The 27,327-nt window shown below is 36.1% G+C and overlaps 1 protein-coding gene and 5 non-coding genes across 6 annotated transcripts in view; 5 read left to right on the top strand and 1 right to left on the bottom strand.

Annotated features, from left to right (window-relative positions):
* Positions 1–3,457: 3,457 nt before the first annotated feature.
* Positions 3,458–3,530, top strand: Trnav-aac (transfer RNA valine (anticodon AAC)). The gene has a single exon. It is a non-coding gene; the product is annotated as a tRNA-Val (tRNA).
* Positions 3,531–12,842: 9,312 nt separating this feature from the next.
* Positions 12,843–12,915, top strand: Trnav-aac (transfer RNA valine (anticodon AAC)). Its single transcript has one exon. It is a non-coding gene; the product is annotated as a tRNA-Val (tRNA).
* Positions 12,916–13,931: 1,016 nt separating this feature from the next.
* Trnav-aac (transfer RNA valine (anticodon AAC)) lies at positions 13,932–14,004 on the top strand. The gene has a single exon. It is a non-coding gene; the product is annotated as a tRNA-Val (tRNA).
* Positions 14,005–17,196: 3,192 nt separating this feature from the next.
* Trnav-aac (transfer RNA valine (anticodon AAC)) lies at positions 17,197–17,269 on the top strand. The gene has a single exon. It is a non-coding gene; the product is annotated as a tRNA-Val (tRNA).
* Positions 17,270–19,016: 1,747 nt separating this feature from the next.
* On the top strand, positions 19,017–19,087 carry Trnag-gcc (transfer RNA glycine (anticodon GCC)). Its single transcript has one exon. It is a non-coding gene; the product is annotated as a tRNA-Gly (tRNA).
* Positions 19,088–21,812: 2,725 nt separating this feature from the next.
* Positions 21,813–27,327, bottom strand: part of LOC105228782 (protein spaetzle 3) — a 76,662-nt gene continuing 71,147 nt past the window's right edge. The window contains exons 5-7 of the mRNA XM_029551328.2: positions 22,973–23,293; positions 22,773–22,898; positions 21,813–22,692 (exon numbers count right to left, since the gene is read on the bottom strand). Coding sequence (XP_029407188.2) covers positions 22,536–22,692; positions 22,773–22,898; positions 22,973–23,293 — 604 coding nt within the window. The 3' untranslated portion in view covers positions 21,813–22,535. The remainder of the gene's footprint in view (positions 22,693–22,772; positions 22,899–22,972; positions 23,294–27,327) is intronic.

Below are 27,327 nucleotides of genomic sequence, written 5' to 3'. Positions count from 1 at the left end.
CCAATGAAGAGAGTGGCCATACAGGGTTTTTCCGGAAAGTAATGGGATTGAGTCAATTAAAAAAAAATGTATTGAACCAATCGTTACAATTATTTTGAAAACTTTCAAAATAGGCTCATTCTGCGTCGATGCAGCGCTGCCAGCGCGATTTCCAAGCATTGAAGACGTCACGGAAGGCATTCTTCGGAATAGCCTTGAGAGCCGAGGTGTATGCTACTTGGATCCCCTCTTTCAAAACGCATTGGTTAGGTAGCTGTTCACAAGAAAGGAGGTATGCGTCGGGGCTTTGACGTGGTGCAACTTCCAATCGGCTGCGATGTCTTATCAGACCCGATTACCCCTCCATTTGAGTCTTTTGAGGACTTCCACGTAAAACTTGGGTATTGACGGTTTGTCAAGGAGGAAAAAACTAATAGTGGACGAAGCGTTTGATGTCAAAAAAGACAATTAGCATCATTTTCACTTTGGATTTACTCATGCTTACCTTTTTTCGTCGAGGAGACGCCGGCGTGTGCCACTCGAAAGATTGCCACCGATACCCACCACACACCGCATTAAGTTCATATTGCTTTATTCGTAGGCGTTCTCATTGGACATTATTCAATAGGCAATCATTTTACGGCACTTTTTTTTGATATATTATAGAAGTCTATTATATAAGAGTTTTAGGTAACAAAAAGGACCGTCGTTGCAAGCTGTCCAAGTGAGACCCCTGTTAGTATCAACCTCATAACCTAACCTAACCTGTCTAAGTAGTATAAACTCCGAACCGAAAAGATATTCTATTTTGTATCTATACAAAAGAATCTAATATTGCGATAAGCCAAACCGAATATTAATAGAATTAAAAACTCTTATTAGGGCATGACATTTATGGAGCTCGCTCTTCGTAAGAGATAAGTGCATATTACGTTACGCTAAGATGCTCATAAATTTATTCTACATATAGGAATTCTAATATTTATCTTCGGCAATGTAGTTAAAATGCAATATAATCAGGCCGGACCGTTTCTAAACTTAGCGGAAGCATTCACCATAGCCATTAATTTTCAAGTGAGGAAAATACCTTTTGAAATGCTTTTGTAAAAGCTTTTGAAGATTACAAAAATGCAGCACAATAAGGACTCTCTAAAGACTGACAAAAGATCTGCAATTTTTCTTTAAATAAAAAAATATAATGTTATATTTAATCAATCATTGAAGGAGTAAACATTTTTTCATTGAGCCCACAATACAATAGAACTTTCTTAAATGCAATTTCTTAAGTAAATATTTTTTCTACCCGCACGTGTCGCGCATCTGACAGTAACCATAACAGATTCGAGTGCTAAGAACAGCAAGCGAACAACCCAAATCACCGAAACCGTTAAAAAATGTGCAGCTATTGTTTGTAGCAGCATTTCATAAAGGAAAAAGGACTCTCTCTGCAGTGACATTGCTTACAAATTATTTATTTAACAACAATAAAAGACCATCGGCTTAAGCTGACAATACTGGCGAACTGCATTGTGGTCACGTGGCGCATTTGGTGTGTTAATTTTCGCAAATTGCACTCAAAGTGGTTGTAATGTTCTTGGGTGAAGGGAAGCTGAAACTTTTCACTGTAGGCAGAAAGGGACAAAACTATATGGCTGCAAATAAAGTGAGGGCATGAGAGCGAGATAGATTTGCACAAGTCTTTTAGTCGATAGAAAAATATTTTTAAGAGTAATGTTAAGCTAGATTGCTGATGTTCAGAGCATACCGTAGTTACGGAAGGAACAAGCGAAGAACTGTCAAGGTGGTCAAGATATGGTCGAATGATAGCATTCACGACGATTGGAACCCAAATTTTCGCTGCCCAATCAACAAAAAGAGGACTGAAGCGCACCGCCAGCAAACTGGTTGGACTTTATCACTGTGGCTTTTGACATCGAAATCAACTATGGACCAGATTTTCATAATGTGCTAAATTCTGGAAAGTATCACTAGCAACACTAAAAGCTCCGCAAGGAACGGGCAGGACCTTGAGTTGCCAACCGGTGCTACTTTGGACTGAGTAAGCAATTGAAAAGTAAAGCCCTCTCTCGACGAACAAAGACCAAACTCTATAAGTCCCTCATTATTTCCGCATATGAGTGTTTAAACAACAAAGGTTTTGCGGAGATTGATAGTATTTTGCACATTGACAAAAACGAATACCGCAGTCAATGGAACGATAGGTTGTACGAGATATGTATGTATTATATATCGCGAAATTTACATAGTTCAGCGAATTAAGAGGCAGCGGCTGTGCTAGCTAGCTCATGTTGTCTATAACCACAGCAGCGGTATCTACGCCAGTAAAGAAGAAGAATAATCGCTGGTTCTGGAAGTTTACTTAGTGTTTGGTTAAGTATTTCATTTGCTCTCGAATAATTGTCTACAATTCAAGGTGTCAACTCTAATTAAAATCTAGTTGACAGTGGAAGAAGGTCGTATGTAAGCTAAGTGCACTTACAAAACCACTCAAAACTCACTGAAAGGATTCCTACCCAGCACAGTCAGCACATACTACTAGACACGAGCCGTAAAGGTAAATGAATGAAACAAAAGCAGTCCATTTAGTCTAGCGGTGAAGTATAGACAGTTTCTTTTCAATTTTTCCTTCCCACACTTTCATGGCAAAGCTTCGTTCTTTCTTCGCGTAGGTGCGGCCCATTGACACCAACTCCAACGCGATCATTAGCAACGTCAACTTCAGCAAACCATACAATTTCACTGCAATGCAACAACAAAAAGCAACAAACCCGGGCGCTTACAAACTGTCACTTCGAATAGCTGGACCCTTTGTTATTGTTGTTGCTAAAGTTGCCGGGAGGCTAACAAAAAAACGGAGTAAAAAACAACAGTGTTGAAGCAAAAATGAGTGAACTAAGTGGAAAAAAATATCCAACTGTAAATACAACAAAGTTACATACAAACAACTAAATTGCAACAATGAAAATGTTTTTTTTTTTTAGGTTATGTGCAATGGCAACTCCACAAAAAAGTGTCGGCGAACAGCAACAAAAGCCACCGTCACGTTGAAGGTCATTAACATTTTCGCAGAATTCGCCAATATTTTTTTTCCTACCTTCGTTGATCTCTGCGCTCTGTGCACAGCTTTTGTACCTCGCTTTATTTTATTTTCCAAAACAAATTTATTTCATTTTTACTTGGTCATTGTTGCAATTGGTTATTGTGTAGACACTTTTTGCTGGCTCATTGGGGTCTACAGAAATTGCGTAAATAAAAATTTAAAAATTGCGTTTTTTAATAGAAATGAGTTTTATAGTATTATTTTTGACTGTGATTTAACAAAAGAAAAAGTGGAAATTGGATTTAAAAATAAAAATTTTAAAGTGTACATATAACGGTGAATTTTTTCAATTTTTTTTTTTGTAGTCTACTTTGATTTTTAAATTCTCATAATATTTATTTATCTGTAAAAATAACTGTTTCCGTGGTGTAGTGGTTATCACATCCGCCTAACACGCGGAAGGCCCCCGGTTCGATCCCGGGCGGAAACAGATAATAACTTTTTAAATATTTCTGCAATATTTATTTTCTAAAATACATTTTCTGCTCGAAAAGAAGAGTTACGAAAGCCTCGTTGTTAAAAGCGGTAAAGGATCTACAACTATCTGGCATTCACCAATAGGCACCAAGACAAATACACTTGAAAAAACAAGAGCAGTCCCTCAAAGTGGCAACATTAAAATGCCTTAAAAGAAGAGCCACAAAAATGTCGTTCTTAAAAATGGAAAGGTCTTCAACTGTCTGGCATTCGCCAATAGGCACCAAGACAAACACACTTGAAAAAACAAGAGCAGTCGCTCAAAGTGACAACATTAAATTGCTTTAAAAGAAGAGCCACATAAATCTCGTTCTTGAAAAGGTCTTCAACTATCTGAAATTCTCCAATAGGCAAGGGAAACACACACTTGAAAAAACAAGAGCAGTCCCTCAAAATGACAACATTAAATTGCCTTAAAAGAAGAGCTACGAAAGCCTCATCACCAAAAGTGGCAAAAGGTCTTCAAATGTCTGGCATTCACCAATAGCGGCCTTGGGCAACACACACTAGGAAAACCAAGAGCAGTCCCTCAAAGTGACAACATTAAATTGCTTTAAAAGAAGAGCCACATAAATCTCGTTCTTGAAAAGGTCTTCAATTTGCTGAAATTCGCCAAAATAAGTCATTTATGGAAGGATATGAGCTGAAAAAGATAAGGGCAGCCCCTCGGAATTGTAATATTAAATTCCATTTAAAGAAAGGCTACAAATGCATCATTGCTGAAACGGAATAGGTCTTCCAGTGTGTGGCATTCGCCAATAGAAGTAATTTCTGGGAAAATACAAACTAGAAAAGATGAGGACAGTCCCTCGAAGCAGTGTTGCCAGTGGAAAATATGTGCATACATATAGTATATTTTAGAGGGGAAAATATTGGAACATTTAGTAAACACCAAAAAGCATTCTAGGACAATTCAAACCCACAGAGGCAGCAAGAACATAATTATAAAAGGCATTGCGAAAGGTGAGACTTTCGCTGAACTACGTTTAGCCTTTTCTGGTGCAGAGCACAACGTTTCTTCATAGGGATACTACAATAGAGCACTTGGTTTCCCTGATAACCAAAAGTTTCGATGGTTTCAATATTGCTCTATACAGTGTTCCAATAAAGTCTTCGTACAGCACCTAATAAAAAAGATTATTGATAAAAATCGGTAACACATTTAAAATTTTTTTTAAATTTTTTAGTGCGTTTTTGTTTATGACATATTTCATCATATATTTAACGAAAATAAAATATAATTTATTACATCGTTTCAAAACTATACATAATATTTGAAAAAATTGCACTATTTAAACTCCAATAAAGTCTTCGTACACTTCGCTTTTGTTGGCAACTACTTTTTCTAAATAATAATAGGCAACCTTCCTTATAACGGTACTTTGTTAAAGTGAACGAAGTAAGCTAGCGGGATATTTCAGTGACTCATTTGAATCGTAAACGGTGTGAATTTGACAAAAACTTTGGTGATTATAAAAAAAATGCCTGGAAAATATTTATCAATTAAAGAACGTGAGCTTATCATAAATTTGCATGTAAAGCAAAAAAAATCATATGCAGAAATAGCCAAAATAGTGTTCCCGTAGCCGTTCGACAGTGCAATCCGTTATTGGCCGCTTTAAATATGAAGGCCGCGTAGAAAACAAAGACAAATCTGGTCGACCTTCAATTCTCGCGGATGGAGATCGCCTAAAAATTAAGCGAATGGTTACTGCAGATCCATTCATTAGTGCTCAAAAAATCGCTACAGAGCTTCACCAATTCAACCAAAAAAAAGTTAATCCCGAAACTGTACGAAAAGCTATAATTAAGGCTGGGTTTAAGTCACGCACGCCTCGTCGAAAGCCACTCGTAAACGTGATAAACCGTAGGAAGCGCATTGCCTTCGCTCAGAAGTACCAAAATGCATCTCCTGTGTTTTGGCGGAATGTTATATTCTCTGATGAATCGAAATACAACATTTTTTGGATCTGACGGCAGGATTAAAGTATGGAGGAAGCCAGGAGAAGCATACAACCCCAAAAATACAATTAAAACAGTAAAGCACGGAGGTGGTGGAGTGATGGTGTGGGGTTGTATGGCTGCTAATGGCGTTGGCAAACTCGAAATAATTGAAGAAATTATGGACCACCGTGCTTATATTGACATTTTGAAACGAAATTTGAAGCCAAGCGTAGAAAAATTGGGCGTATCTGAAGCATTTTATTTCCAGCAAGACAACGACCCCAAGCACATGGCTCATAATACAAGGATGTACTTGGCGTACAATGTCCCCCATTTACTAGAGACACCACCACAGAGTCCTGATCTTAACCCAATAGAGCATGTTTGGAACTTGCTCGAAAAACGGATCAGGACTCATCATATAAGTTCAAAAGCTCGTCTAAAAGAAGTCCTTCAAGAGGAATGGATGAAAATTGATGTACGTTATACACAAAAGCTTGTGGAATCAATGCCAGACCGCCTTAAAGCCGTTATTAAAAACAAGGGCTATCCCACAAAATATTAAAATCAATCAAAAAAATGGATATATTTATAATTTATTTTACTTTAAATATAATGTACGAAGACTTTAGTGGAGTTTAAATAATGCAATTTTTTCAAATATTATGTATAGTTTTGAAACAATGTAATAAATTATATTTATTTTTCGTTTACTATGTAATGAAATATGTCATAAACAAATACGCACTAAAAAATTTTTTAAAAATTTTAAATGTGTTACCGATTTTTATCAATAATCTTTTTATTAGGTGCTGTACGAAGACTTTATTGGAACACTGTAAGCTTTTTTAAAGCAGCAAAAAATGTCATTAAAAAAATGAAAAAAAAAGAAAAGCATACATTGCTAAAAATTTTAAATGTTTTCCTACTCTTAGATATGAAAATATTGAAGTGATTGATTTATTTTTGGAAAGTAATTACGTCAAATTGACTTTAAAAAATGTTGCCTTAGCTCACAAATGGAGAAGTTTTAGGCTATTATTTTAAATTAAAAAAAATTGATGATTTAATCTTCAGATGACAGATTTTTCACGAAATTTTTCTGGCAACACTCCATAGAAGTAGTATTATTGAATTGCTTTAGAGCAACGAAAGTCTCGCTGCGAAAAGCAGAGAAGCAGAAAAGGTCTCTAAAGGTCTGAAATTCACCTATTGAGGACATTCCTGAAAGAATGCAAACTGAAAAAGGTGAGAACACTCCCCGAGCAGTAATATCAAACTACCTTAAAAAAAGAGCTACGAAAGCCTCGTTGCTAGCAATGAAAAAAGACCTGGAATCGTATGAAATTCGCCAACAGCGGACATTCAAGTGAGGATAGAATCTGGAAAACATTTAGTTAGGATAAAGAGCAAACCCATTATCGCAATAAGCTCATAAAAGTTCAAATGAAAAAGCTATGAATGAAGGGTGAAAATTAAAAGCATAGTTTCGACAATTTCAGAATAACACCATTGCAATAGGCTCATTATTCCTCATTCATTGACCTCATGTCAAAGAAAAGCTAAGGTAGGAGAAAATACGAATATCAAGAGTATCGAATTCTGCAAAATAATTATGAAAAAAAAAAACATCAGAATACGATAATTTTTCCACATACACCCAATCAGAGCAATGCCTCACTTAAGGTAAGAAAACATTTCGTAGCTAAATCATTGAAATTAGCTAGAAAACAATAGATTTGAAACAGTTATCGCTATGTCTTACATGGTGTCAAAGAAGAGATCACGTGTTTGGACTTCGTCAAAAGAAACTATTTTTGGGAGGATGACGTTTGGAAGTATCAAGGAGTTATTAGTGTCCGCAAAGACATGTTACGACTACTTGTAGCAGTCAACATTGACTGACACCCATCTATCTCTCTCTATATACCTATTTAAGTCTATCAGTGGTCGGCATGAGAGAAACTGCGAATGTGCAGAGAACATAAAACATGTTACCCGGTCAAGGACTGTCAACAAGGCAGAATTCTGCTGTTATAAGAACAAGAACAACAACAGAAAACAGTGCTTACTTCGTTAAAATTGTTGGAGGAACTGCCAACAATGCCATAATGGTACCACTAGTATATAAAAGAGCGGAATGCATAACTGCTTTATGAGGAGGTGATTTAAAAAGACAAAAGGGTGTAAACAAAATTTCGTTTCACAGGTTGCCGTCGGGGAATTCAAGACCTTTTCGGGTGTTACCTACTAAGGTAGAGGAATTTTGTTGTCACTTAAGTAAAATGGTAAACTGTTATTTTTCAATATTTGTTCTTGTTTGCGTCGTCCGTATACGTAACATGTGTATGAAAGCATATTCGAACTCACTGTTTATTTTTTCATTCCATTAGTGCCAGGAATGACTAGATTTTATACACATTTATTGCATAATTTTTTATGATAACATTTGATTAGTTAAATCATCGAAATGGTCACGAAATCTCTTCATTTCCAATCAAAAATATTTTTGCAAATTTATGTAATCACACTTACATACTTCTGAATGATGAGGAGAGAACTGACCACAGCTTGCAATGCATGGCTCAATTTATACCTAATTTATGGGCAGCGGAGGGACATTCATATTTTATACAATTCAAATTCGAAAATGCTGGCTTAAGTTATGACTTGGGTCTTTAAATATTTTTTCTGGCACTTTTTCATAATATTGAATTAAAAAACAACATTTTTTTTTGTTCATATACACATGTATGGAATGTATTATTTCGATTTTTATAATTTAATTATTTATATATTAGAATTTATTCTACTTACATATTTATATAACCCTAAATGTATACTAGCCAAGTTCCTCAAAATGTTTTGTGATTATATTATTATTTTTTTCTTCTTAATTTCTTTTTTATTTTTATATCAACACAATAGAGTTTGAATGTTCAGCCTTATTTATGGATCATTTAGTAAGCAGTGCATCGCAGCACTGATTGGTCGACTCTAGGCGACTACTAGAGCCGTGTACATGCTCACCAAAATTATAAGTTGGAAGGAAGTCTTCAGTCTGTAGTTTTTAACAAATTTATATCACTTTATCGATATTTATTTCTCCTTTAGATCAGCACTCCATATTGGGTTTTCCATTTAGAAAATATTCAAATACAAATAAACTTTACAGGTCAATTAAATTTAGCTTAACCCGCATACTCTTCCTTTTCTTCAAGCCAATCGATTATTTTTTTACCACTCTCTACGAAATTTTCGCTTTGATGGTTAGGCGAGCATTCATCACTCATCCCTATATAAGATTGTCAAGTTGTCAAGAACTTTCTGAGCGGACGTCAATTATTCGCACTGTTTCGAGGTCGATAAAATTTAGAAATAGGCCTGTAATTGGAGACTACATTCTTTCTACCATCTTTAAGGATAGTGGTAATGAATGTCAATTTCCAGTCTGAAATAAAATTACTAGAAGACAGAGACTTATTGAAGATAAACACGAGGGAATATACCAAGGCAGGAAATTTTTCATAAGTACAGGTGGCAGCCCATCCAGATCCCATTTGAAAGAAGACTTAATATCACAATAACCTTGGCAATATCACCCTGCGAAAGACACAGTGTGCTAAAATTTATGGATAGAAAATTATTAGCAGAAAAAGTAGAAGTAGCTCCAGGCTCGTCGTGTACATAATATGATTTGAAGAATTAAGCAAACAAGTTAAAAATTTCACCAAGAGTGCCGCCTTTTCACCCCACCTTAAAGCAGAAGGAATGACCGAAATATGCCTAGATTTCTAGGTTTTGCAAACTTCCAAAAAGAGGGTTCGACATAATATAAGACTCCGTGCTGTTAATAAACCTTTTATAGATAAATGTATCCAAATTATTAAACAGTTTTATGTAGTATATTTCGAAATCCTTTAACCATCGTAGGGAATTTCCGGCATCTCATATGCAGATGCTTGTAGGATATTGACGTCAGACTATTTAATCAGAGAAATGTGTTCGAAATTAAACATCTATGTAACCGATCTTCCTCGTTTCTTCTCTGCAAGGAGCCTGACACTCGCTCCAACTAAAACCACAACGACCACATTCACAAATTTGACTAAGGAGTTCACTATATCACGGTCGATGGCATTATAGCGGAGCGCCGTAAGGTTTAAACCTGGGAATCCAGGGCCAGTCAATGAATCTTTGCAAAACTTTGGAAATATGTTCTTAATAGCATATAGAAAAATGTTAAAAAAAAAAGAAAGAAATGTGTTCGAAATTAAACATCTATGTAACCGATCTTCCTCGCTTCTTCTCTGCAAGGAGCCTGACACTCGCCCCAACTAAAACCACAACGACCACATTCACAAATTTGACTAAGGAGTTCAGACTGTATCACGGTCGATGGCATTATAGAGGAGCGCCGTAAGATTTATACCTGGGAATCCAGGGCCAGTCAATGAATCATTACAAAACTTTGGAAATATGTTTTTAATAGTATCTAGAAAAATGTTAAAAAAATATTTTGTGCGATCTCAAATATTGTTATAAATAATAATTAATTTCTTGGAGTTTTTTTTGGTTTATAATAGTTTAAAATTATATTTTAAAAAGAAGAGCTGGTACAAACTTGATCTTTGTTCTTAAGGGACTGAAGGTATAAAAATGAAGGTCGGGGAGGGGAATAGAGGAGCCAACAGCAGCTGTTGAGTGTTGTTAATGCGGGCCCTAACAGAAGAGCTGCACAAAATCGATCGAACGCGTCGCTCTAAAAAAATATGCATGTAATGTTATAATATTTGATAAAACCATGCCTCTAAAAATAGCGTAGGAGAAATTTTTATCAAATGTCAAAAATAAGAGTAGGCTCATAGATATGCTACGAGAAACACTCACAGAAAATAAAATATTTTCTTGTCAAGCAGAAGCTGATAATCATAGACTAATAATTGAAACTGCAGTTAAGCTGCAATCTGAAAATATTGCTGCAGTGTCCGAAGATAACATCGACATCTTAGTTTTATTGACTGCACTCTCACCACCAGACCGTGAAATTTATTTTCGAAAACCATCGAAAGGCAAAATACCGCAAAGAGCGCACTCTTCTAAGACCTTAGAAAAAATATTACCAAAGTGTAAAGAGCATATTCTGTTCTTAGGGGCCATCCATAAATTACGTCACACCTTGAAGGGAGGTTAACATTTAGTTCAAAATGTGACAACTTATGACCAGGACGGGGGAGGGGTTAAAAAGTCCTTAAATTCGTGTGACGTACTTTATGGATGGCCCCATACATGCATTCACTAGCTGTGACACGACGTCAGCTTTTTTCCAACGTGGCAAAAACGTGTTTGCAAAAAATTTTGCTGCGACGGTTTAAAAAAAAAATGCAAAGAAAATTATTTTTTGCACATGCAAAACAGGATGCGGAGCATCTTGTGGGTGCAGGAAAATGGATTGGATGGAGCTCTTCAAATCTAAAGAAGAATATACTATAAATACCGCTTATATGAAGAACGCGATACCGCGCCGTTGAAGAAACTGTTGCCGTTTAGTGTGAGCGATCAATTGCGAGATGAGGTTATACAGCATTGTGTGCGATTCATTTGCAGAGATCTTCAAGGCCCGATGCTGTTAATTGTAACGGATTTAAAGAGTTGGCACGTTGCTTGGTTAAAGTTGATATCAAACTTGGAATTGTCAACTTTAACATTAAAAGAAGCCATTGTAAATTAGAACATAATGAAGACTGCGGCGTTGTCATTAAATCTAAATTTGACGAATTAAATTTAGGAAGAAATTTGCTTAAACAATTTCCGTTGCCAGGGATCAAGGTAAGGACGTGTAATTGTGACACGTTCACACGTCTTGGATTTTATGAGGAATGTGCAAATATCTCGTAGAAAATTTTTGGCAGTGCGCTTGAAAAAAAGTATTGAACAAGCGGCGTGCCCAAGGAACTGGAACACCGAATGTGAAATGTTGTACGCCATTCACGACAATTACAGCGCCATTAAAGCCAGTCAGAAGCAAATATTACAAACACAACGGTTGGTTGGCATTGAAAGACAGCTCTTCGATAGAGCTAGATCTTTTGAAACCATTTAACAATGTAATAATAGTGTGAGAAATTGACGATTATATACCTGGTTCTCTTACATTGCATGTGTAATGAAGAAAGCAATCAAGTAATTCGCGCCACAATTGCAAACTGTTTGGACAATGTCCACACAAAATTTTCAAGATATCGGCCTTTTTATGGCCGAAGTATAAACAAATACGTTATCTCATCGAACTACAGCGAAGGATGTGATTAAAAAAGAAATCAACAAAATGCAGACGTGATGCCTACGGCCGATGATGACATACTAGTGGAATATGCCGATGTTCATTTCTTTTATACTGAATCAGCCGGGCGGTCATCAAAGATTGTGGCGTAGTGGAAAAGTGCACGGGCACTTCGGAAAGTAAATATATGTATGTAGGTAACCCGCAAGGTGGCGTATTTTTTCTTTGCTCAGGATATTAGTGACAAACCACCATTCGAAGGAACGAGGCCGCCAGGTGGTTGCCTACGCAGAATTATAGCTCCTTAGGTAAAAGGAAAATTTCTAAACACCGTTAATATTTCATGGGCTCGTTGTCTGGTGAATGACGCTTGAAAAAACTACACAATTTTTTCGACTCCAGAAGACGACATGCATCCACACACCATTACTTGCCCATGCCCTCCACCCTGTTTTAAGGTGCTAGGTAAATTTTTCGGTTGCAGCTCAGCACAGCTCATTCCATCCGATCTAAAGAAGTATGTAGATACGTTGAATTTACATCCATCTGCAAAAATTACGGTATCCCAGAAGCTTTCACTCTTATATACATATGTAAATGTTTCTTTGCAATATCTCAGCAGAAAATTTTTTGGAAAACCAGCAAAATGGCTGCAATTGATATTAATCGGCTTAATAAATTTGCGGTCAAACCAAAACACTTCGTCGATCAATGAGAATCGTATTATACTTTTATGATTTTATATAAACATTTAAAAGCTATTTGTCGTAGCCTACTTTTAGGTTTACACTCAAAGCTTCAAACAGCACTAAATATGGTAATAGTTAAGGCGTTGTAATCAAGTGTTTGATCTGCACTTTTTCCAATAATTGAGGTGGTTCGCCTCATATAGTATCATTTTTGGCGACGCAAGATAGTTCTCACAAATACGAAATCGTGGGTAAACTTGATGATATCTGGAAGGGATATATGTACATACATAATACTCTTACTAAGAATTCAATAACCGTTATCTAACAGTTCGAACTAAAAATAACTGTTTCCGTGGTGTAGTGGTTATCACATCCGCCTAACACGCGGAAGGCCCCCGGTTCGATCCCGGGCGGAAACAGATTTACTATTTTAGCTAAAAGTTAAACTTCGTTAAGCTACATTCTGACAAAAAGTACCCGACAATTTTACTGATTATTCATTGATATTTATTTTTTCGGCTTCAAAGTAGTCCCCACCAGACACTTATGCCAACGAGTTTTACAGTCCTCGAAACACTTTTTTTGATGGCCTTCAGCGAATTTTGTTTTATCTCTTCGATTGACTGAAAACGGGTTCCACGGGGTGGGAATTTTAGTTTGGGGAATTAGAAAAAATCACAAGGAATCAAATCTGGTCGAATGGTGGTTTATCGATGGTATTCATTACAATTCTGGCATTAAATTCGGACACAATCATTGACCGTTTCCGACCGTTTTCGTCCTTTCACCTTGAGTTTTGAGCGGTTTTGGCGTAGCTTTTTTTGGTTGGGGCTCGTTTTTTCCCCTCCATTCCGATGATTGTAGGCTTGGTTGCATGTGATAATCATAAACCTATGTCTCAGCAACAAGCATGTCCAGGAGATCTGTCCATGTCTTTTTGAAAGAAATTCAATGTTATCGAGCGCGCTTTATAACCAAAATATCCACCAAAATCCAACAGTCTAACACTTGCCTGATGTTTTTTAAGGAATTTTTTTTTTGTTCAGAACGATGTCTTCAACGATCTTCCGACCGTCTTTGAAGGCTTTGTACGACTTGTGTGCTTTTGTTTTTGATAAAACTGAATTACCGCAAGCCTCTTTCAACATTCAACCACGATTCCGGACACGAAATTTGGTTAGGAATATCAAATTTGAGACAAATTCTTTGTGCGATATTTTCAGCCATTGTAAAAATCGCAACACACTACTGAGGTGCACCGACTAAAGCAGCTGCAGTAAACAAACTGGTTAACGGATCACCTCATATTTTGCATATTATTTAAGCACAGTCCTACTAATTACAGTTTCCGGGTTCTTTTTTGTCACTATGTTTTTTATATGTTAAATTAATATTAACAGTTTTTATTGCAATCTATTTGGAAAATATAGTAACTGTTTCCGTGGTGTAGTGGTTATCACATCCGCCTAACACGCGGAAGGCCCCCGGTTCGATCCCGGGCGGAAACAGGTAAAACCGCTTTTTAGTTCATAACTTATCGGAAAATAATTATGAGGGGGTTTGAAACTGTAGAAAAAAGGGTGATCCAGAGCAAAAAAAAAATGGCTTTGGATTTGGATAAATTTAGGTGATATAATCAATCGGAATATGTAGTGATGTACTGGTACTTTGAAAATTTGGAGTCCCACTATGATGTTATTAGATTAAATAATGAGGATTGCACCGCGACCTAAGGTTTTATTGTGCCCTCTCCTAAATCACAACGACTGACCTATCCCCAGCAAACTGTTAAATTCCAATATACTGCTAGGTGATATTGAGGCGATGTGACATGATGTGATCTTATAATATCTATAAGGTCTTTCTTTGGTTAACATAGAAGTAAACTTTACCTTCCCACTCGTCAAATGCATCCATTATTTTAATTAAATTAAAAAATTCATCAGCATATTTGCGGAAGTATGAAAAGCCTAAACTTTGTTTCCGAATAATCGCATATCAACTCGTACTGTCGTTAAAGGTTTAGTACCCACGTGTAGCTGTTAAGAACTCAACAGTTTGACCCCTGTTATTGTAGACTAAAGCAGCTTTACTGGTTATCCTTGAAAACAATTAAAATATGCACTATAAAGTAGTATAAAACTGAAAAAAATCGCCCGTCCTTCGTCTCAAGTAAACCAGGCATCAATACTCACACTTATAAAGTGAAAGACAATGATCTCACTCCCCTGTAGGAAATTTTAAATGAACTGACTGGAGCTGAGAGTAATTTCTAAATATCAGGATTGCTTTTGAATAATATTTTTATTTTCATGTTTCAAGAAACGTTTTACAAGATCCAAGTGTACTACCAATTTTACACTTTCTAGATCCATAAATTATGGTTTTCTACTATGTTTCCGTCAGAATGCGATTTATTTTTAATCAAGATCCTATGTGCCTCTACTTGAAGGCCAATCTAGCGATTTCATAACTTTCCTACTGGGTCGAGAATGCTCGACAAAACCGCTTTATCACGTTTCCAATGTTTACAACAACTGCACCAATACACCCTCAAATGACCATTCATTGCGAGGAGTACGCAATTATCCATTAATGCCATCACCCAATGCAATCTATTCATAATTCAAAGCTGATGATGTTCGAGTTTCGCACCCTCCCCCACGTTGTGGTGACAATCTTGCACCCTAACCGCGACCATTTCCAGCTAAACCCAGACCAACTGAAAGGCGATTAAATGCAGTTGCAAAAAGTCGTGACAATATGATGATAGGCCGTTGCATACATATACATAAGTATATACAATGCAATTGGGGGATAAATTGCATAAGAAGCCGGTTATGTGGGTTTGGCGCTGGCTCCTTGAACAACTTTGAAGTGTTCTCATTTATATCTGCGCCGTCTATTGAATTGAGTTATTTTACAGAATGGATAGTCGTAAAATTTAATGATTATTGTTTGTGTGGCAATGGCAGTAGGAGAGGGTACTGCCACAATCTCGCCACAACAAGTACTTAGTGCCACAAACTGGTGACTGAGGTCAATTAAAGCGATGATCGCACGATAAACATCTCAATATGCGTAAATTTACAGTTTTTGGTAGTGGTTTAGAAGTAGTAGAGCTTGGTTGCCAGAAGACAATGCACTTTCTTTTGGAGATGTTGGTAAATAAATATAATTTAAAAAGCGTCTGTTGCCTCTTGCATGACATCTTGAGATTTAACAAATATAATTCAACTCTGACTACTGACAGAACTTTCAGGCAAGCTTTTAATGTAGACAATTAGCTAATTGAGTTAATTAAGAGGCAGTCAGTCTTAGTAATTTACTAATAAGTTTGACCCAGAACGACGTGATAAAACATCAAGTTTGGTTAAAACTACCACCACGGCTTCATTTGCATATCTCCACCCGTTTACGCCAAATTTTCGATGTGCCGGTGTGCCATTTCTGCTGGAATTTTGGGTATAGTGCACTGAATATTGTCTTCGGGCTCCTTGAGCGTTGCTGGTTGATTGGAGTAAACCATTTACTTAACTCGCGTGATCTAGACATTCATTGGATTGGGGCATTTCTCGAAATTAATAAGTCCACGCAACGTGGACAATTTTCAAGCGTTGTACCACAATGAAACGTGTCAAGACGAACATAACGGATCACATTTACAAAATTTGACACAAATTCGTAAGCAAGCATGACCGCCAAGACTTGTCAAAATGACGTCATCCCTGTTGGTAGACGTCGTGTTTGGCTAACGAATTTATTCGAGAGAACTCTCCTAGTCTACAAATAGTATTTAAGGTTTGATATTGTCTATCAGGCATTTCTTTGTAGCTTTCTTGAATTTTGAAAATTGTTCTGGCTCATGTTTCCAGCCTGACACTGAAAGTGATGCAAATACAATTAACGTACTTTAAATACTATTAAACCCCAAATGTGTGGCTAAAATTTTGTGCTAAGGGATCCTTCAAACAGCTTTTCTAATAGGAAGCCTATGGGTTTCGAATTTTCCCAAAAATTTCTCGAATATATGTATGTAGTTTCGAAAAAGGTGATGAATTCGAAGTTTCGTTTTGATAAGAGAATTACTCTCTGCAGGCTTATGTGGGATCAGTTCGTTTCAAAACTGAGTCCATTTATTTCGACTCATTTTAAGTAAGAACAAAGTTTTCATTGTGAAAGAATAAGTAACAAGGGGAGAGATCTAGCAATAACTTCATATACTTGTATAGAGTTTGAAAGTTTAACCAAATTCCTTAGATACTTATCTACAATATATCAGAGATTGAAGCTCGGACGAACGTTTCCGAAACAGGATTTCAGTTTTCATCATATGTATTCAATGATTTGATATACAATTTATACAAACGTATAACGGACAAATATTTTTGGTCCCTAAAAAACCATTAACCCGTCCTAAAAAATCGCTCTAAACCGGCTTAAGTCCCACAGACTCTTAGTAAAACTTGTTTACAATGTTTCGTAGAACATATCACGCTTACGAGATTTTTCCGTTTTTGGGTTCCCTGAAAATCAGCACACTCTAATGTAAATATTTATAAGATTTAATGGTCATTTTGTTCACTGAATTTATATATATATATATACATACATTTACGAGTATAATTGCTTAAAATAATATTCACCACATTGCCCACACTTCTGAGAAAACCTTTATTAGTCGCGTGCTGGTATTGTCTGTTTCCGTGGTGTAGTGGTTATCACATCCGCCTAACACGCGGAAGGCCCCCGGTTCGATCCCGGGCGGAAACAGTTATAAATTTTTTTGTTTTATAACAATTATTATTTTTTTTTTTATTATTTATGATTTAATAATAAATTTTATTCGTATATTAAGTATATTGCGAAAATTCTTTAAGTGAAACTTTTTATCTATATTTTCTTTTTTTTCCTTTTAAATAGTGATTTTAGCTCATTTGTTTTTAACATTATTTAGTTTGCAATGCAAATCATTATTGCACCCAAGCATTATATGAAAGCCTAAAAGTATGCAACATTTTTTATATATTTTTTAGCAGATAAAAGTGTTTTTCTGTACAGTATGTACTGAATAATCTCTACTAAACACTATTAAACTAAATTGTCATGATTAATAATTATGAAAAATAAATTATTAACTTTATTTATAATAAGAAATAATAATAAAAACTCTGTTTATCATTCAAATAAATAATTTAACGTACTTAAACTAATATTGGTTACTTAAGGACCCAGAAAATCAGAAGAGACTGATTTGGTTGGTATTGTTGCGATTAATTTGTGTACTTTTCCTAAGTTTTAGAAAAAAAATGTAAAGAAAATGAAAAGGAAAACTTTTTCTTATATGATTATATGATACATGTTGCTCCTTTTCAAACCTTACTTCAACAAGGTAAATTGAGCGCAGAAATAGGTGTGTACATTGTATGTACATATGTTGGTATTACTTCGACACTTTGCATTCCCGCTCCAGTTTTATAACTTTCTTTTTCAATTTAATCTCATTAAAACTGCCAAAGGAAATAAGTCGCAAGAATTATGAATGCTTAGACATTTACATACATATGTGTGCGTATGTTCCTCATGGGCATGTGTCCTATTTGCAATTATTTCCGCTAAACATCTAAATGGTACTCATTAGGGCGAAAATTAATACAGAAAAGTGCTTCTTTTCTCCATTTTTAAAACATTTTTAGCTTAAAAAAGTATTTATTTTAATGCTAAATAACTTATGAACGAGGTTTTTCACAGAAAAGGGTAAAGAAATTTTCCAATGAATGAATTAATGAATGGAGGGTTGCCTCACTCTTTTTATTTTGAATTAACGAACTCATTAAAATTTGGTTTAGAACGCAAGGTTAAAATGAGAATAAAAATTTTTAAAAACCGAATCCAAAATGGATTTAAAACAAAAAATAATAATACAATATATGAACTGCATTATTAGAACACACTACTTTATTAAACTTTGAGGCTTTATTGAATAACTACAGGAGGATGCAGAAAGCATCTATATAAACAAATAGCCAGGTCAGAGAACATAAAAGCATAGAGAGTATTGCTGGCCTTGTCGACGCCACCGCTTAATTCCAGTGTAGTAAACATCTGCAGAAGGCATTAAGCTCCTTGGCAGATCAACTTTTCTTATCCATAGTTGGAATTTACAGTCAGATAATTTGTTGCTAAATCGTTGAATGAATATTTTTTATACTTGTAAAATTTAAATTTTAATTAATTTATTTAACAATTTAAATGATATAATAATTTTCCGTAATTAGTACATAAAACAGTATCTGAATAGCAGCTCCACATGTCATAAATTTACTGTACAGTTACAGCGCCACTGTATGTATTTAGCACAGGCATGCACCTCTGCTTGCTTTAATTCACCACACTATAATTAATTTAGCTGCGTCTAAATTACAAAACTAGATTTATAAGTAAAATTTGTTTATTTTTAGATATTTTGTGCACTCTGTGTTGAAATACTACCGCCCCTTACTAGCTTATCCTAGTATAAGCATCGGTGGTTCAGTGGTAGAATGCTCGCCTGCCACGCGGGCGGCCCGGGTTCGATTCCCGGCCGATGCAATTTAGCTTTTTGTATTTTTTTGAGACTTTTTTCATTTCAACTCAACTTCAAGAAAGAAAACATTATCTTTTTTAGAGGATGAATAACCGTTGAACGACCTCAATATACGGAGAAATAAAAATTTACTCGAAATATATTTTCATTAAATATACATCCATATATCATGTAACATACTGATATAATTGTAATATTATTGTAAAAAGTCTACTATTGTTTTATGGACTTATTGATATATTTATAATTCATATAATTTATTCAAATAATGTTTATTTTTTTTCACATACTCAAATAATATTATTATTTTTATTTCAGTGTCGTCGAAACGGTAAACTACAAGATCTCTGGTAAGTAAAAACGTCACTTACTTGTCACTCCATATTTTTATATTTGTTACTATTTGCACTACTAAGGTTTATATATTTGTTTTTGTATATAACCATTTTGAGTATATTATATTAAACTTGCTCAAATATTTAGTTATTATCTGTTCTACTAACATATTCGAACATTAATTAAAGTCGAGATCAACAAGCTTCATAGAGGCATGATTGTGACGCGCAATGCTATGTAGTCTCAAGTTTTCATACAGAAAGTCTTAACCTCTTTCGTTGATGACGTCATGAACGAATATATTTTCCGAGGTGCTCAACTGAAATTTTCGAAATACCGAAGTATTTTCGAATTAACTTAGCTAAAATAAATTTAAGTTATTTCTACACTTTTTGGAAAGGGATTACCCCGATTCATCAATTTTCCACTCTGTGTTGATTTCAAAGCTCGCCACGGCGCCGAAAATATATGAAAAGATTGTTCAGAATGAAAGAGTAAAAGTTATGAGACTGTTTTGTCCATTTGAAAACGAGTTTCACCCATATAGAGGAATGGTGACTAATGTATTAGCTTCCAATGCGGAACAATCTCAAGCAAAATTGAAATCGGGTTGATATTGTGACGTCTTATCCCTTGGAAATCTCCGCAACTGTTCTCTAGGTTAATGTCGTAGCCTCTTGGTTATTTGTTCTCTTCATCAATGATATTCCCTTAAATTAGTTTTTTTTTTGTGAATGATCAGTGTATTTACCAGGAAATCAAACGATTTGAGGATCCAGTTGGGGGAGGTTTAGGAAGCTGTCTCAGCTGATTAATTAATTGTAAATGCCTTCATATCGATGAATATTATTGCTAATTATAGATGTACTTCATAGTTGCTGCTAAAGTCTGTTAATACGTTTAAAAATTTGAACATTTATCTTGACTTTCGCCTGTATTGACTTTTAATCAATCTTTTGCTGTTCATTAGACCTGTTGCTCTTTACTGTTGCTCTGTTTAGAATCGTCAATAAATTAAAGTCAGCTCAGAGAATTTCTCTGCCTCCAGAAAAAAGAGGTTAACATAACTATGAAAGGACGTTTTTTTGAATATATGTATATCATAGTAAACACACTTTTTTGGCTAAATTTGTTTCTTTATTCATTATATAGTAGTTCCCTTCAGAGGTCATACACAGATTATTGCGATCCTCCAACTTTTCGATACCATTTTTATAGTACGGCTTCGAAGTAGCCCACAATTTCGACGATCACCACTTCATGCCACGAAAACTTTTTCCCAGCGAACATTCTTTTGAGATTTGAAAAAAGGAAGCAATCGCTGGGGGTGAGATCTGGAGAACACGATGGATGCGGAAGCAATTCGAAGCCCAATTCAGGGTTTTTTGTCATCCTTTCCATTAACTTGTGATACGGCGCATTGGATTGGTGAAACTGCACTTTTTTTTTTTTTTTTAAATATGGCCGTTTCTCAGCGATTTTGTATTTCAAAGTCAATAATCCTATGTAATGGTCGCTGTTGTTAGTCCTTTCCTTTTCAAGGTTGCCAATAAAAATTATCCCATGCTCATGCCAAAATATAGACAGCTGAACCTTGACAGCCGATTGTTTCGTTGAAGTAGGTTAATCGTATGTAGTACACTCGGATCACTGTCGATTAGGCTTCGAAGTGTAATGATGGAGCCATGTTTTATCCATTGACACATATCGATGCAAATATTCGGGTTAATTACGTTTTAACATCTCCAATAACTGGCCCGAATCATGAACTCGTCGTTGTTTTTGGTGGAAAGTGAGCTCGCCGAGCACCCATTTTCCCCAGAGCTTTCTTATGCCCAAATGTTCGTGAGTGATATGATGTACACGTTCAGTTGATATCTTTAAAACGCCCGCTATTTCGATCAACTTTGTTTTACTGTCATCCAAAACTATTTTGTGGACTTTTTTTTTCGTCAGTAACAACCTCTTCAGAGCGTCCGTCAAAATTTGAGGCCATCAAAATTTGTCTATCTTTCTAACGTGGTCTCCTCATACATATAAGGGAGAACTACTTCCAGTTAACCACTTTTTGAGTCTGTGAAAGATGTTTGCATATGTGGATGTGAGGTGCTCTCGCGTGACGGTTGTATTGAGGTGGTACGAATGTGTTCTGTTCTGTTGGTGTGGTATATTGAAATGTGACAGTGTTGTTACTTTGTGTACAGCAGCATGGATGTGGTGGGTTTAGGGGGAGGCTTATTTCGTTTAGCCGGACAGAGATTCATAGTTCATAGTTTATGGTACCATATTAGGTAAAAGACTTTTCAGGCCGTATAGTAAACATTATCTGCTTAAAGTCTATACTCACCCGAATATCTGGTATGTAAAAACAGATAATAATGTATTTTTACTAATTGTTAACTTTATTAGAAATTCATTGATTTTACGCTCGAAAAATTCTTGATATAATTTGATGCCACAAATACAAATACATATCTAGTATGAAGAATACTCTTATTTAATATTAGCATTCCTACATATTTTATTAAAAATTTTCAAACAATTATTATTTTTAAGTAAAATCTATGTAAATGATTGCTACAACTAAAGAGTTTATAAAAAACAAAATTTGCAATTCAAGAAGAATCATAATATTTTGAAAATTTAAGTTCTAATAGCAAAATGAACACCTCGAAATATTTGGAAACAAATTATTTAATTATCCATACTTAAGAGTTAGTTAATAATATTGATGGTACAGTAATTTTCAAAACAATTAACATTTTTAGCTACTAATTTAAGCAAGTAACTTATGAGTACAGAACTATATGTAGTTGGTACTTAAACATGCTAGCAGAGTTGCCATGTCTTAATAATGAAATTTTAATTTGCAACACTTTTCGGTTAAAACTAAAGTACACTTATACACATAAACCTAACCTAAAAATGTGCGCGAATTGAGTAGAATTAAAATTTGAAAATGATTAACTAATTCGATTTAAAAAAAGTGTAGAAGTTTTGCTTAACTAAGCCACTTACGAGTCTAAGTAGATTACTTATTTGACTTAAGTCTAATGAAAGATTAAGGGCTACTGTTAAGTTCGTTGTCACATGAGCTCCTCAAACATCCTAAAATGCTTATGGCTTACACCTGCAGACGCAGCACGATGGAAAGAGGAACCAGTCCATGAAGATGCCCTTGCAATCATTGTCCGGATCATAGGCTAGAAGGCGATGCCATTTATACTTTTGCTCACAACCGCAGTCGCGATCACAGCGCGATGTTGCTGGCGTGCTAAATGAAAAATCGAAATTAGCTCTCTAACTAACAAAGAGTTAAGAAAAAAGTTAGAGTTAGAAGAATCGGTAACTTACGTGCAAACCTCCTGATGTATGGCCTGCTCGAAGTGCTGTGTATTGACAATGGCGCGTATTTTACCCGCCGAATTGGAGGCCCAATATGGCGTGACGATCTCCACCTTCGACTCGCAAGCGTCCACTCTTTAAAAGTAGTTGAAAGTTATTGTTCATATTTGTTAAAATTTTTTTCAAGATATATTCATTGCCCAGCTTACCTTCCCGTATTCTGTCCAGCATTCGCAAACGTGTTCGTGCTCGCTTTATTCGCATTCCGATTCGCCTGTCGCTTGTTACGCAACTTGCCGAAGTAACTTTCGCCAGCTTCCTCCGCATGTGGTTCTGTGCTGCCCTCGTCATCTGGTACCACGGCCGGAAATGCGCCTGGTGGTATGAAGATGTCGGGATCATCAATGAATCTTCGCTTGCGTTTCTTTGTTTGTGATTGTGGTCCGCCAGGCTCGAGATTCATCTCAAAGTCGCCATACATTCGTCGCATCAGTGCCTTGTTGTCGTCGATGAAGCGTTCTATTTTGTCACTGAAATGGGAATAATGTCGGGGAAAAGTGATTAACACAGAAGTGATTACATAATGGGATATTAAAATTTGATTTCACAGAGTGTTTGATCATCTTAGGTTAGGTTAGGTTAGGTAGATAGGCTGATTTTTTGTGAGGAAGAAATAATTCCCTTTCGGGCAGTTAGAGGTTCCTGTTTATTGTGATGTTCAAAACTCTATGAAACACACAAATTTATTGAGGCAGCCAATATCAATTCCACCGAATTCGCCTCGTTCGTAGAAAGTATGGCAACCCAGATGCTTCTAACTTATTCTGGCGAAAGCTAAACAGTGAAGAAGAAAGTGTCGAGATCTAATGCAAGAAGAGAGCAACCCCTACTCGTTCCCATCCTGACGGGATTTGGGTAAGGGTGCCCTTTCTTGCAATCTTATCGAATTTGCTATTTCCGACGATTCCACTGTGGCCTGGCATCCCGTGAAGTTTAATATGAAAGCGACTTGGTGATACTTCTGTAAGGTCATGTACGGTCTACGTAACCGGAACGGACCCGGATTTTTATCCAGCCAAGGACTCTCAACTTAGAATTTTGCCGCTACAACAACAATAACACAACCAATACCTTTCTCACCATCTCTTCAACATTGAGATTCCATGCATACATTCATGATTTTATACCTTCTGGCAAATAAAACTTATTCAGTGTTTTTTGGATTGACCGTTTCTTTCGGGCTTGGTAGTTATCGCACTGAGGTCTCCTTTGGTTAACTCGTTATCTAGAACTTTCCTTAAACATGACTATCACCTGACAGCTTTGTGCCTCGAGTTCTCTCCAATGGGTCATGTAGTAACCTTGCAGGGTGTCCCTATTTATCTTTCATAGTACTCGCTCTCTGCCCCACTGACAATTCTGTGACTGAGAAAACAATATATGAGTTGTATGGGGTTCAATTCGACCTCAAACCTTTCCAGGCCACCGATAACCTCTTCCGACTACACATTATTAATTGGTCCCTTAATGCTGAGAATTTTTCCTACACATATTCTTTAGGCATAAAAGCTACCTCCATCCGTGACACAACGACGTGTAGAGTAGTGTCTTTCCACCTACCTTGGCTGTAGGCATACTGAGAGCCTAATATCATGTCTTTTTGTATATTGCCCCTGATGTATAGGTCTATTAGTCTCTTCAGTGGATGGCTTGAACGAATTTAACCCTATCTGATGTGACGCTCGTTTAGAAGATCTAAGAATATTGTGCCACCTTCTTGAAGATTATCGAGGGCAGATTCTCAGTGGATGGGTTCCTTGGAACCTTCGTTCCATCATCTTTCTAACCTAACCTAGGTAGTCATAGCATCAAAGCAGAAAGGATACTACGGAGTGGATCTCCATCTATGTAAGTAAGTCCTAAGTGATAATTTTAGTCAGCCGTAAAAACCCTGAAAACTTTATGAATATATAAAGTATCAATTGTAAAATATCAATTGAACTAATGAAAATACGTATTTATTTTTTTCCGCTATCTTCTAGTAATAGTAGTAACCAAAACTACAGTTACAACTGTCAAATACTACGACTATGCATCACAGTAACAACAGCTTGAGTGGGCGTGTGCTCACACCTTTCGATTCACTCATCTGTCATAATAATCTCGTAAATGCATGTATCTACCTCAATCGCAATGGAATCTCATTGACGAAACACATTTCTTACGATTGATGCATATATTATAAATATGCGATTACTCATTCATTCATTAATAGTTTACATTGCAAATCATTTGCGCGGGTTTACAAGTTGTAAATCTACTCGTCTCAAGTAGTAAATGCAAAGAACATTTTTTCTAATTATCTTTTTCGACGTTTGTGCCCCCGCAGTGAACTTGACTGCTATTGGTATGTTTTTATATCATGTTTCATACAAATGTTCTTTTCCAAGACGAAGGCGTCAGCGATTTACATACGTATGTAGACATACATAGCTTTTCACTTCTCAGACACTTCCGAAAACCATTAAGTGATAGATGGGTGTGATCAAATATTTTATACCGTAAATTTTGTTATGACAAATTAATGGAGTTACTCTAAGTTGGAATATTATTAGAATTTAATCTGGTTTTGTGCACCTGGGGCGGGTGAAAATCGAGAGAACCTGGGAGATACCTTCCAAAAAATACCGACTAATAGATTTTAAAGACGATAGCTCTTTGACTCTTATGAATTTGAAAGTCTTTAGTGTTATGTATATATAAGGTTTCAAACGGCTCGGTGAGGTCCTTCCCAATTCTGACGGAGCTTTTGGAGTTGCTCAATGTCAGTTTACACAGCCGTATTAGCATTGCGGAGATATCAAGATCCGCTATAGCGGCAAAGAAGCAGTTCGTTTTCGGCTGTCGGTCTTCCTTTCACAGGTCTTTTCCAAGATTTAGCGCATGGTGAAAATATGATAGATAGAAGATTTTCCATGTCTAAAGCCACACTGATAAGGTCCAATCAGTTTGTTGACGGGAGCTCCAATATTTCACACACCACGCTGGATAAAACCTTATGTGAGTCCCTCTTTTTATGGTTTGAGCAGAGCACACTTAGGTTCCAATCATCGGGCAGGCTTTCATCCGACCTTGTCAGTTCTTGGCCGCCGTATTTGAATAGCTCGGTAGACAATCCATCGGCTATCGACTATTGCTATTCGAACCTCATCATAGTCGGGGAAATGTAGATGTTCCATCGTTATCGGTGAGGGAATCGTGTTCGCCATCTCCAGTTTTTACACTTTCACTGCCGTTCAGCAGACTGGAGAACTATTCCTTTCATAACTTCAGTACGCACTGAACTCAGCCATTAGATCACCACTTTGGGAACTACAAGAGTAGGTTTGTCTAATAAATTCGGGTGCTAAAACCATAACACTGGTTTAGGTAGATCTCCGTGTTCTTCTCTATATAGATAAGCTTCTTCATAGGCTGAGCTACATTAATTAAGATTATGTTATATTAAAAAAAATTCTGGTTCCACTGAATCATTCTGGGTGGCGCTTGTGCCTGTTAAGGTCGTAGCACTCATTTAACGGAATTTCAGCGGAAGCGAAAATAAAACTCAAAACAAAAACAAAATGCTAATCTGTCGCACTTAAATATTACAGATGTATTTTATATTTATTTATAATTCTTATATGTCTTTCGATTTGTTGTGGCTTGCGAAAAAGATTTCAAGCAGCCTCAAAACGAGTTATGAGCGAGAGCAGTGATGGGAATTCATTTTTTTTTTAAATTTATTGGTACTGTTGATATATATATATACTAATCACGAAAAACTAATAAAATTAAAATAACTGTAGAATCTCCTTTTTGGAACTGCATTAGCAAATAAATTTTAACGTGAAAGAAATGAATTTGAATTTCTGGTTTTTTATTATTTATACCAATTTACCCATAAACAGCTCATAAATTAAGCCAATAATTGCATAACTTATTTATATGGTAAATTCGCTAAAAGCTCACCTATTTGCTTTATCATTTTTTATTGTCAAATAACGGATTTATGAGCATTCGCGTGCGACCTTGCACCCAGTCATAAACTCGCTAGTTTTCTAACGAATAGTGTTCGATTAATCCCTCTAGCTATGAGCTGCAGAGCTAAATAGAGAAGTACAGCTACTGCAGTACGCCAATGATATTGATATCATTGGCCATAACAACCGCTATGGAAGCAGAGGAAGACCTCAATTCCGTTGGAGAGATCAGGTGAAGAAGTACCTGGCTGCACTTGGTACCTCGACTGGGACGCTGTTGTTAACTGAGCCGTAACTAGTAAGTGAAGAAGTAGAATTCCTCAGCAAGCTTTTTACAGAGACAGAAAGTAATTTTTTGCATCCTCTTAATAAAAAATCAATTAAAGTTGAACCCGAAGTGTTAGATAATACACGATTCATACCAGATCTTGTTACAAAATTCGACCTAGTTTGGTAATGATACCGAAAACTGAGACTTCTGAGAAGTTGGCCATTCTAAAAAGAAAATTAATCGAAGATCGTCAGTACGAGAGGTATTCACC

Source organism: Bactrocera dorsalis, chromosome 1 (assembly GCF_023373825.1).
Source record: "Bactrocera dorsalis isolate Fly_Bdor chromosome 1, ASM2337382v1, whole genome shotgun sequence".
Taxonomy (NCBI): Eukaryota; Metazoa; Arthropoda; class Insecta; order Diptera; family Tephritidae; genus Bactrocera; species Bactrocera dorsalis.
This window is presented reverse-complemented; position numbering and strand designations above follow the sequence as displayed.